Raw genomic sequence first — 11,571 nt, forward strand, 5'->3', positions numbered from 1 at the left:
CTATTTCAATCTCGTTTACCAGCAAGTCTCTTTACTCGTTTCGTAATACAAGATCCCGCAACTTACACTAAGTTGCATTGCTTGCAAGGCTTGTGTGTGATGTTGTATTACCGAGTGGGCCCCGAGATACCTCTTCGTCACACGGAGTGACAAATCCCAGTCTTGATCCATACTAACTCAACTAACACCTTCGGAGATACCTGTAGAGCATCTTTATAGTCACCCAGTTACGTTGCAACGTTTGATACACACAAAGCATTCCTCCGGTGTCAGTGAGTTATATGATCTCATGGTTATAGGAATAAATACTTGACACGCAGAAAACAGTAGCAACAAAATGACACGATCAACATGCTACGTCTATTAGTTTGGGTCTAGTCCATCACGTGATTCTCCCAATGACGTGATCCAGTTATCAAGCAACAACACCTTGTTCATAATCAGAAGACACTGACTATCATCGATCAACTGGCTAGCCAACTAGAGGCATGCTAGGGACGGTGTTTTGTCTATGTATCCACACATGTAAATGAGTCTTCATTCAATACAATTATAGCATGGATAATAAACTATTATCTTGATACAGGAATTATAATAATAACTATACATTTATTATTGCCTCTAGGGCATAATTCCAACAGTCTCCCACTTGCACTAGAGTCAATAATCTAGCCCTCACATCACCATGTGAATTACATTGTAATAAATCTAACACCCATACAGTTCTGGTGTCGATCATGTTTTGGCCGTGGAAGAGGTTTAGTCAGCGGGTCTGCTACATTCAGATCCGTGTGCACTTTGCATAAATTTACGTCCTCCTCCTCGACGTAGTCGCGGATGAGGTTGAAGCGTCGTTTGATGTGTCTGGTCTTCTCGTGAAACCTTGGTTCCTTTGCTAAGGCAATGGCACCAGTGTTGTCACAGAACAAGGTTATTGGATCTAGTGCACTTGGCACCACTCCAAGATCCGTCATGAACTGCTTCATCCAGACACCCTCCTTAGCCGCCTCCGAGGCAGCCATGTACTCCGCTTCACATGTAGAATCTGCTACGATGCTTTGCTTGGAACTGCACCAGCTTACTGCACCCCCATTAAGAATAAATACGTATCCGGTTTGCGACTTAGAGTCGTCCGGATCTGTGTCAAAGCTTGCATCGACGTAACCTTTTACGGCGAGCTCTTCGTCACCTCCATACACGAGAAACATCTCCTTAGTCCTTTTCAGGTACTTCAGGATATTCTTGACCACCGTCCAGTGATCCACTCCTGGATTACTCTGGAACCTACCTGCCATACTTATGGCCAGGCTAACATCTGGTCTAGTGCACAGCATTGCATACATGATAGAGCCTATGGCTGAAGCATAGGGGACGGAGCGCATATGCTCTCTGTCTTCATCAGTTGCTGGGCACTGAGTCTTACTCAATCTCGTACCTTGTAACACTGGCAAGAACCCTTTCTTGGACTGTTCCATTTTGAACCTCTTCAAAACTTTATCAAGGTATGTGCTTTGTGAAAGTCCTATCAGGCGTTTTGATCTATCCCTATAGATCTTAATGCCTAGAATGTAAGCAGCTTCTCCTAGGTCCTTCATAGAGAAACTTTTATTCAAGTAACCTTTTATGCTCTCCAAAAGCTCTACGTTGTTTCCAATCAGTAATATGTCATCCACATATAATATTAGAAACGCCACAGAGCTCCCACTCACTTTCTTGTAAATACAAGATTCTCCAACCACTTGTATAAACCCAAATGCTTTGATCACCTCATCAAAGCGTTTGTTCCAACTCCGAGATGCTTGCACCAGTCCATAAATGGATCGCTGGAGCTTGCACACTTTGTCAGCATTTTTAGGATCAACAAAACCTTCGGGTTGCATCATATACAACTCTTCCTTAAGGAAACCGTTAAGGAACGCCGTTTTGACATCCATCTGCCAAATTTCATAATCGAAAAATGCAGCTATTGCTAACATGATTCTGACGGACTTAAGCATCGCTACGGGAGAGAAAGTCTCATCGTAGTCAATTCCTGGAACTTGTGAAAAACCCTTTGCCACAAGTCGAGCTTTATAAACGGTCACATTACCGTCAGCGTCCGTCTTCTTCTTAAAGATCCATTTGTTTTGAACAGCCTTGCGGCCCTCAGGCAGTATCTCCAAAGTCCACACTTTGTTCTCATACATGGATCCTATCTTGGATTTCATGGCTTCCAGCCATTTGTTGGAATCTGGGCCCACCATTGCTTCTTCATAATTTGCAGGTTCATTGTTGTCTAACAACATGATTGATAAGACGGGATTACCGTACCACTCTGGAGCAGCGCGTGATCTCGTCGACCTGCGTGGTTCAACAGAAACTTGAACTGGAGTTTCATGATCATCATCATTAACTTCCTCCTCAACCGGCGTCGCAATGACAGAGGTTTCCTCTTGCCCTGCGCCACCATCCAGAGGGATAATAGGTTCGACAACCTCGTCAAGTTCTATCTTCCTCCCACTCAATTCTCTCGAGAGAAACTCCTTCTCGAGAAAAGTTCCGTTCTTAGCAACAAACACTTTGCCCTCGGATTTGAGATAGAAGGTGTACCCAACTGTCTCTTTTGGGTAACCTATGAAGACGCATTTTTCCGCTTTGGGTTCCAGCTTTTCAGGCTGAAGCTTTTTGACATAAGCATCACATCCCCAAACTTTAAGAAACGACAACTTTGGCCTTTTGCCACACCACAGTTCGTATGGTGTCGTCTCAACGGATTTCGATGGTGCCCTATTTAAAGTGAATGCAGCTGTTTCTAATGCATAACCCCAAAACGATAACGGCAAATCAGTAAGAGACATCATAGATCGCACCATTTCTAATAAAGTACGATTACGACGTTCGGACACACCATTACGCTGTGGTGTTCCAGGCGGTGTTAACTGCGAAACAATTCCACATTGTCTTAAGTGAGTACCAAACTCGAAACTCAGATACTCACCCCCACGATCAGACCATAGGAACTTGATCTTCTTGTTACGATGATTTTCCACTTCACTCTGAAATTGCTTGAACTTTTCAAATGTTTCAGACTTGTGCTTCATCAAGTAGACATAACCATATCTACTTAGATCGTCAGTGAAGGTGAGAAAATAACGATATCCGCCGTGTGCCTCCACGCTCATTGGACCACACACATCGGTATGTATGATTTCCAACAAGTCACTTGCACGCTCCATTGTTCCGGAGAACGGAGTCTTAGTCATCTTGCCCATGAGGCATGGTTCGCACGTGTCAAGTGAATCAAAGTCAAGTGACTCCAAAAGTCCATCAGCATGGAGTTTCTTCATGCGCTTTACACCAATATGACCCAAGCGGCAGTGCCACAAAAATATGATGCTATCATTGTTTACTCTAACTCTTTTGGTCTCAATGTTATGTATATGCGTATCTCTATCAAGATTCAATATGAACAATCCTCTCACATTCGGTGCATGACCATAAAAGATGTTACTCATAGAAATAGAACAACCATTATTCTCAGACTTAAAAGAGTAACCGTCTCGCAATAAACAAGATCCAGATATAATGTTCATGCTCAACGCAGGCACTAAATAACAATGATTTAAGTTCATCACTAATCCCGATGGTAGTTGAAGTGACACGATGCCGACGGCGATTGCATCAACCTTGGAACCGTTTCCTACGCGCATCGTCACTTCGTCTTTCGCCAGCCTCCATCTATTCCGCAGTTCCTGCTTCGAGTTGCAAATGTGAGCAACAGAACCGGTATCGAATACCCAGGCACTACTACGAGAGCTGGTTAAGTACACATCAATAACATGTATATCAAATATACCTGATTTTTCTTTTCTCGCCTTCTTATCTGCCAGATACTTGGGGCAATTGCGCTTCCAGTGACCCATACCCTTGCAATAGAAGCACTCTGTTTCAGGCTTAGGTCCAGCCTTGGGTTTCTTCGGAGGATTGGCAACAGGCTTGCCGCTCTTCTTCAAATTGCCCTTCTTGCCTTTGCCGTTTCTCTTGAAACTAGTGGTCTTGCTCACCATCAACACTTGATGTTCTTTACGGAGTTCAGACTCTGCGACTTTCAGCATCGCAAACAACTCGCCGGGAGACTTGTTCATCCCTTGCATGTTGTAGTTCAACACAAAGCCTTTATAGCTTGGCGGCAGTGATTGGAGGATTCTGTCAGTGATAGCTTCTTGCGGGAGTTCAATCCCTAGTTCAGCTAGACGGTTTGAGTACCCAGACATCTTGAGTACATGTTCACTGACAGACGAGCTTTCCTCCATCTTGCAAGCATAGAATTTATCGGAGGTCTCATACCTCTCGATCCGGGCGTTCTTCTGAAAGATAAACTTCAACTCCTGGAACATCTCAAATGCTCCATGACGCTCAAAGCGACGTTGAAGTCCCGGCTCTAAGCCATACAAGACTGCACATTGAACTATCGAGTAGTCCTCCTTACGTGCTAGCCAAGCGTTCTTAACATCCTGATCAGCCGTAGCGGGTGGTTCATCTCCTAGCGCAGCATTAAGGACATAATCCTTCTTTCCAGCTTGTAAGATTAGCTTAAGATTACGAGCCCAGTCTACAAAGTTGCTTCCATCATCTTTCAACTTAGCTTTCTCTAGGAACGTATTAAAATTGAGGATGACACTTGCGTGAGCCATGATCTACAACACAAATATATTCAAAGTGGACTTAGACTATGTTCAAGATAATTAGAGTTCAACTTAATCAAATTATATGCTAAACTCCCACTCAAAAAGTACATCTCTCTAGTCATTTGAGTGGTTCATGATCCACTTACACTATCCCAAGTCCGATCATCACGTGAGTCGAGAGTAGTTTCAGTGGTAAGCATCCCTATGCTAATCATATCAACTATATGATTCATGATCGACCTTTCGGTCTCATGTGTTCCGAGGCCATGTCTGCACATGCTAGGCTCGTCAAGCTTAACCCGAGTGTTCCGCATGCGCAACTATTTTGCACCCGTTGTATGTGAACGTTGAGTCTATCACACCCGATCATCACGTGGTGTCTCGAAACGACGAACTGTAGCAACGGTGCACAGTCGGGGAGAACACAATTTCGTCTTGAAATTTTAGTGAGAGATCACCTCATAATGCTACCGCCGTTCTAAGCAAAATAAGGTGCATAAAAGGATTAACATCACATGCAATTCATAAGTGACATGATATGGCCATTATCACGTGCTTCTTGATCTCCATCACCAAAGCACCGGCACGATCTTCTTGTCACCGGCGCCACACCATGATCTCCATCATCATGATCTCCATCAACGTGTCGCCATCGGGGTTGTCGTGCTACTTATGCTATCACTACTAAAGCTACATCCTAGCAAAATAGTAAACGCATCTGCAAGCACATATGTTAGTATAAAGACAACCCTATGGCTCCTGCCGGTTGCCGTACCATCGACGTGCAAGTCGATATTTCTATTACAACATGATCATCTCATACATCCAATATATCACATCACATCATTGGCCATATCACATCACAATCATACCCTGCAAAAACAAGTTAGACGTCCTCTAATTTTGTTGTTGCATGTTTTACGTGGTGACCAAGGGTATCTAGTAGGATCGCATCTTACTTACGCAAACACCACAACGGAGATATATGAGTTGCTATTTAACCTCATCCAAGGACCTCCTCGGTCAAATCCGATTCAACTAAAGTTGGAGAAACCGTCACTTGCCAGTCATCTTTGAGCAAAGGGGGTCACTCGTAACGATGAAACCAGTCTCTCGTAAGCGTACGAGTAATGTCGGTCCAAGCCGCTTCGATCCAACAATACCGCGGAATCAAGAAAAGACTAAGGAGGGCAGCAAAACGCACATCACCGCCCACAAAACCTTTTGTGTTCTACTTGAGAAGACATCTACGCATGAACCTAGCTCTGATACCACTGTTGGGGAACGTCGCAAGGGAAACAAAAAATTTCCTACGCGCACGAAGACCTATCATGGTGATGTCCATCTACGAGAGGGGATGAGTGATCTACGTACCCTTGTAGATCGTACAGCAGAAGCGATTAGAGATCGCGGTTGATGTAGTGGAACGTCCTCACGTCCCTCGATCCGCCCCGCGAACAATCCCACGATCAGTCCCACGATCTAGTACCGAACGGACGGCACCTCCGCGTTCAGCACACGTACAGCTCGACGATGATCTCGGCCTTCTTGATCCAGCAAGAGAGACGGAGAGGTAGAAGAGTTCTCCGGCAGCGTGAGGCGCTCCGGAGGTTGGTGATGATCTTGTCTCAGCAGGGCTCCGCCCGAGCTCCGCAGAAACACGATCTAGAGGAAAAACTATGGAGGTATGTGGTCGGGCAGCCGTGAGAAAGTCATCTCAAATCTGCCCTAAAAGCCCCATATATATAGGAGGAGGGAGGGAGACCTTGCCTTGGGGTCCAAGAGAACCCCAAGGGGTCGGCCGAGCCAGGGGGGAGGACTCCCCCCCCCCAAACCGAGTCCTACTTGGTTTGGTGGGAGGGAGTCCTTCCCCCTTCCCACCTCTCCCTTTTTTTTCTTTCCTTTGATATTTTCTCTTCCTTGGCGCATAGGATTTGGTGGGCTGTCCCACCAGCCCACTAAGGGCTGGTGTGACCCCCCCAAATACCTATGGGCTTCCCCGGAGTGGGTTGCCCCCCTCCGGTGAACCCCCGGAACCCATTCGTCATTCCCGGTACATTCCCGGTAACTCCGAAAACCTTCCGGTAATCAAATGAGGTCATCCTATATATCAATCTTCGTTTCCGGACCATTCCGGAAACCCTCATGACGTCCGTGATCTCATCCGGGACTCCGAACAACATTCGGTAACCAACCATATAACTCAAATACGCATAAAACAACGTCGAACCTTAAGTGTGCAGACCCTGCGGGTTCGAGAACTATGTAGACATGACCCGAGAGACTCCTCGGTCAATATCCAATAGCGGGACCTGGATGCCCATATTGGATCCTACATATTCTACGAAGATCTTATCGTTTGAACCTCAGTGCCAAGGATTCGTATAATCCCGTATGTCATTCCCTTTGTCCTTCGGTATGTTACTTGCCCGAGATTCGATCGTCAGTATCCGCATACCTATTTCAATCTCGTTTACCAGCAAGTCTCTTTACTCGTTTCGTAATACAAGATCCCGCAACTTACACTAAGTTGCATTGCTTGCAAGGCTTGTGTGTGATGTTGTATTACCGAGTGGGCCCCGAGATACCTCTTCGTCACACGGAGTGACAAATCCCAGTCTTGACCCATACTAACTCAACTAACACCTTCGGAGATACCTGTAGAGCATCTTTATAGTCACCCAGTTACGTTGCGACGTTTGATACACACAAAGCATTCCTCCGGTGTCAATGAGTTATATGATCTCATGGTTATAGGAATAAATACTTGACACGCAGAAAACAGTAGCAACAAAATGACACGATGAACATGCTACGTCTATTAGTTTGGGTCTAGTCCATCACGTGATTCTCCCAATGACGTGATCCAGTTATCAAGCAACAACACCTTGTTCATAATCAGAAGACACTGACTATCATCGATCAACTGGCTAGCCAACTAGAGGCATGCTAGGGACGGTGTTTTGTCTATGTATCCACACATGTAAATGAGTCTTCATTCAATACAATTATAGCATGGATAATAAACTATTATCTTGATACAGGAATTATAATAATAACTATACATTTATTATTGCCTCTAGGGCATAATTCCAACAAGTATGACTACATCAACGGCGTAATATACGCTCCAGCCTTAATGGTCTACAAGGATACGTAGACACATTCTTCCCTCTCGTTCCTATGCATATCCTAGATTAGATCTTAGTTGTTCATAGATTTTTTGTTTGTTTTCTATACTTCGTTCACTTGAACTCTATCTTGTATTAGACTACAAAGCCTATAGGGAAAAATTGAATACAACTCAAGTGGGGGGGGGATTACTTCCCCTGGTGAAATTTTTAATAAATAAGAGTTTTGGAGCCTCCTTCACTTCTTGAGTTCTGGTTCTAAATTGGAGTTGATCTAATTAGAGCTAGAACTAGATCTTTCTAATCCTCAAAATAGAGAAGCCAAGTGTGGTTCTCTTCTTATTCGACGACGATTAGCTCTGGACGGCGAAGTGCTGCCGGATTGTGAAGCATGTACTCTTGAAATCTGTAGACAAGTCATGCTTTCGGTCTTTTCTTCGGGGAATGGTCATGGACGGTCCAAGGGACTTCAAAAATGATCTACGCTAGCTCTTCTTTCGATGCATCTGAAGTTGGTAACAATACGATCAAACCTTGTATGCATCTTCATAGTGATCCGAGACCTTGATCACAGGGTGATTTTTTTTGTTTTATAGTACGTTTCCCAACAAACAGAACGTTGAATCTGTACATTTGATTGGGTTGGCACACCAGCCAAGCAATAAGGACTCTCAGATTCAATTAAGTGGATCAGTTCGTAGGGTGTTGGTTGTTTTGTATGCACTAAATTCGGTGGCTTTAAAAGAATTTGAAGTTATGCCTTTATAAGTAAAGTAGAGGTAAGTAACCACCCCCCCCCCCCCCTCATCGCAAAAAAAAGTAACCCCCCCCCCACCCCCCACCCCCCACAAAAAAAGTAGAGCTAAATAGAGATAGAGACTTGATTCACTCATATGTATGTCGATAAGCTATTAAAAACAGTCTTTACACACCCCGGTCAATGGTATATTCATGAGATATTACATTGGGATCCGTGTATTTCTTTTCTTATATGTTATGTTACTTGATCAAGACTTGGTTCAATCGACTGAGACCTAGCCATATCCAGTAGAAAAATGTTGCAGACCACCTTGATTTATTGTATATGTTCTGATAAAAGAGAATATATGTCACGAATATTCAGTAAAACTGTCATGTTGAACATAAATGAAAGTAAAGAGGATAAAGCAAAGACACAAAGTCTTCGAATTTAGGTGAGCCTGAATTCTTTTAGCAACTAACTCCAACTTGCAGTAGGGTTGCTCTTTCTTGTGACCTTGGCAACTAACACCCTTTGCTTTTTTAAATGCCAAACCAGAAGCGCTATCTTAAAAGTATGAGTACCAACTACCCAATATTGGAGAGAGATTGGCACAAACAAAAAAGAGTGATAACATGATGACATTGCAAGATAACGATGGAATATACATACAAAAAGCGAAAACGGAAAATAACACCAACTTGCATCCTCTTTCGATGTCATCACCCATCAGAACCTCAATAACATTAAATTCTCTCTTTTTTGGCGCAGAAAAGAAAACAGAAAAGCATCACAATGCATGAATTGCATGCAACCGGGACCTGGCATGGAGAAACCAAGAACGATCAATCAATGAATCACCGATGATCAGCTTTGCCCATCCAACGGCGGTGGGGAGGAGGTGGTGGTGGCGATGGCGGCGAGTTTCTGGAGGTTGAGCTTGACCACGGTGTCGGTGAACATGCGGGTGTCCTCCTCGGTGTTGCCCTCTGGTACATCGACGACGTAGGACTCGACGACGACGCAGTAGGACGGCCCGGAAGGCTGGTCCGTGAACTCGGTGACGGAGGTGACCGAGCGGTAGTTGCGGAGGCGGTGCTCGCCGCCGACGACGCAGAAGCTGAGGATGTGTCGGTCGTCATCGAGGATCTCGAGGCGCTCGGTGCTGGTGGAGGCCGGGAGGCCAGAGACGACAGTGACCTCGCGGACGCTGCCCACGGTGGCGCCGTCGCCGGCGGCGAGAGCGCAGGACTTGATGAAGTGCTTGTAGCGCTGCGGATTGGCGAAGCCGCGCACGATGTCCCACACGGCGGCGAGCGGCGCCTGCACGCGCTGCGTGACCAGGGACGTGCACGTCCCGCTGGCGCGCCCAGGAAATGTGTGGTGCTCCTCCACCACGCCCTCCAGCTCTCTCCGCTCCGGCTCCGTCAACCCCTGACGCAGCGCGCTCTCCATGTGGTGCTCCATGCTCTCCCCTTTTCTCTCTCTCTCTTTTCTTTCTCTGGCTAGTGTGCAATTAACTAAGAGCAGGCCTACTTGTGTCCGTTGGGGTTAATGTAGTATTTGCTGATTGGAGGCGTCTCACCTTTTATGGTTGGCCTCGAGCGTTGTTGCTGGCTTGATGATTTCTTTGTTTTCCATTTTTGAGCTCCTATTCGCCCTCCGAGAAATGTTATTTCTAAACTGAAAAACAAATGCGCAGCTACATATTCCTTTCCTAAGAGTATACACTTTTAATTTAAGGGATAATTGTATTTTTGCCCCTCTAGTTGGGTCACACTCGACGGGTTTATCCCTAGTTTCAGAAAACACTTGTTCCCGTTCAGACCACTTAGCTTCGCGTATGCTTTTGCCCTTTGATCGTTTGACTCTTACTTTGAAAAATTCATAAAATATTCACATTAACTCAGAAAAAATCAAATAAGATATCAAAATGTTAACAAAACATCACCTATATGTGCATGCCATTTGCATTCTTAACAAAATGTTGGAAAGTCTCCATTCTTGACTTAAAACAAAAATCAAATGGGGTCTTTCCAACATTTTTGTTGTGAATGTGAATGACATGCACATATAGGCTATGTTTCTGTCGATATTTTGATATTTTATTTGAATTTTTCTGAGTTAGTATGAATCTTTTATGTAGTTTTTAAAATTATGATCAAACGGTTGAAGGACAAAAGCATAAGAGAAGCAAGTGATTTGGACAGAAACAAGGATACCAAATTAATTATGCCTTTATTTAATATGTACTCCTTCCGTAAAGAAATGAAAAAACGTTTAGATCGTTACTTTATATATTTTTATGATGAGGGATTTGGTTACAACCATTGGATTTCACTATTCATCATGGAATAAATGGTTCTTTTACATAGAAAATGCTTATATGAGGTGGCATCTTTCAAAATATGCGTATTTTTCAGTAGCGGTGAGCTAATAAATTTTCCAGGCTTACATCATGTTGGTCAAGGCAATCAATTCAATCAAATGGCTCAACATCATTGCCGTGATAAGGGCAATGCTAATGTGAGTCATCTACTCCCTCCGTTCCTAAATATAAGTATTTTAAAAGATTTCACTAGATGACTACTACTTCCTCCGTTTTTAAATATAAGTCTTTTAAGATATTTCACTAGGTGTCTATATACGGAGCAAAATGAGTGAATCTACACTCTAAACTATGTCTATATACATCCGTATGTAGTCCACTAGCGGAACCTTTAAAAAACTTATATGTAGGAACGGAGGGAGTACATACAAAGCAAAATGAATGAATCTACCCTTTAGAGTATGTTTATATAGATCCGTATGTAATCCTTTAACAGAATCTCTAGAAAGACTTGTATTTAAAAACCAAGTATTAGACATCCTGAAAACTTTGCGGACATGTTTCGTGTCCGTAGACGGCCGACTGGACAAATGCCATCCAACCGAAATCATTAAAATATCCGACCTTGTTAGGCATTCTTTCTTTCACAAATTTATCAAGATCAATAATAACTCAATCATGCATTTAAATAGTTGTAAAGAAACG

At 43.9% G+C, this 11,571-nt stretch overlaps 1 protein-coding gene across 1 annotated transcript; it reads right to left on the reverse strand.

Moving 5' to 3' along the window:
* Window positions 1–9,160: 9,160 nt before the first annotated feature.
* LOC123439680 (abscisic acid receptor PYL9) lies at window positions 9,161–10,193 on the reverse strand. The gene has a single exon (XM_045116368.1). It carries the CDS (start codon window positions 10,002–10,004, stop codon window positions 9,405–9,407), a length of 600 nt encoding a protein of 199 aa, XP_044972303.1. The 5' UTR covers window positions 10,005–10,193; the 3' UTR covers window positions 9,161–9,404.
* Window positions 10,194–11,571: the final 1,378 nt, after the last annotated feature.

The sequence above is a fragment of the Hordeum vulgare genome, chromosome 3H (genome assembly GCF_904849725.1).
Source record: "Hordeum vulgare subsp. vulgare chromosome 3H, MorexV3_pseudomolecules_assembly, whole genome shotgun sequence".
NCBI lineage: Eukaryota > Viridiplantae > Streptophyta > Magnoliopsida > Poales > Poaceae > Hordeum > Hordeum vulgare.

What these genes read in the sequence shown, in the direction of transcription:
- LOC123439680 (XM_045116368.1), bottom strand. Translation starts at nt 10,004, where the DNA reads ATGGAGCACCACATGGAGAGCGCGCTGCGTCAGGGGTTGACGGAGCCG.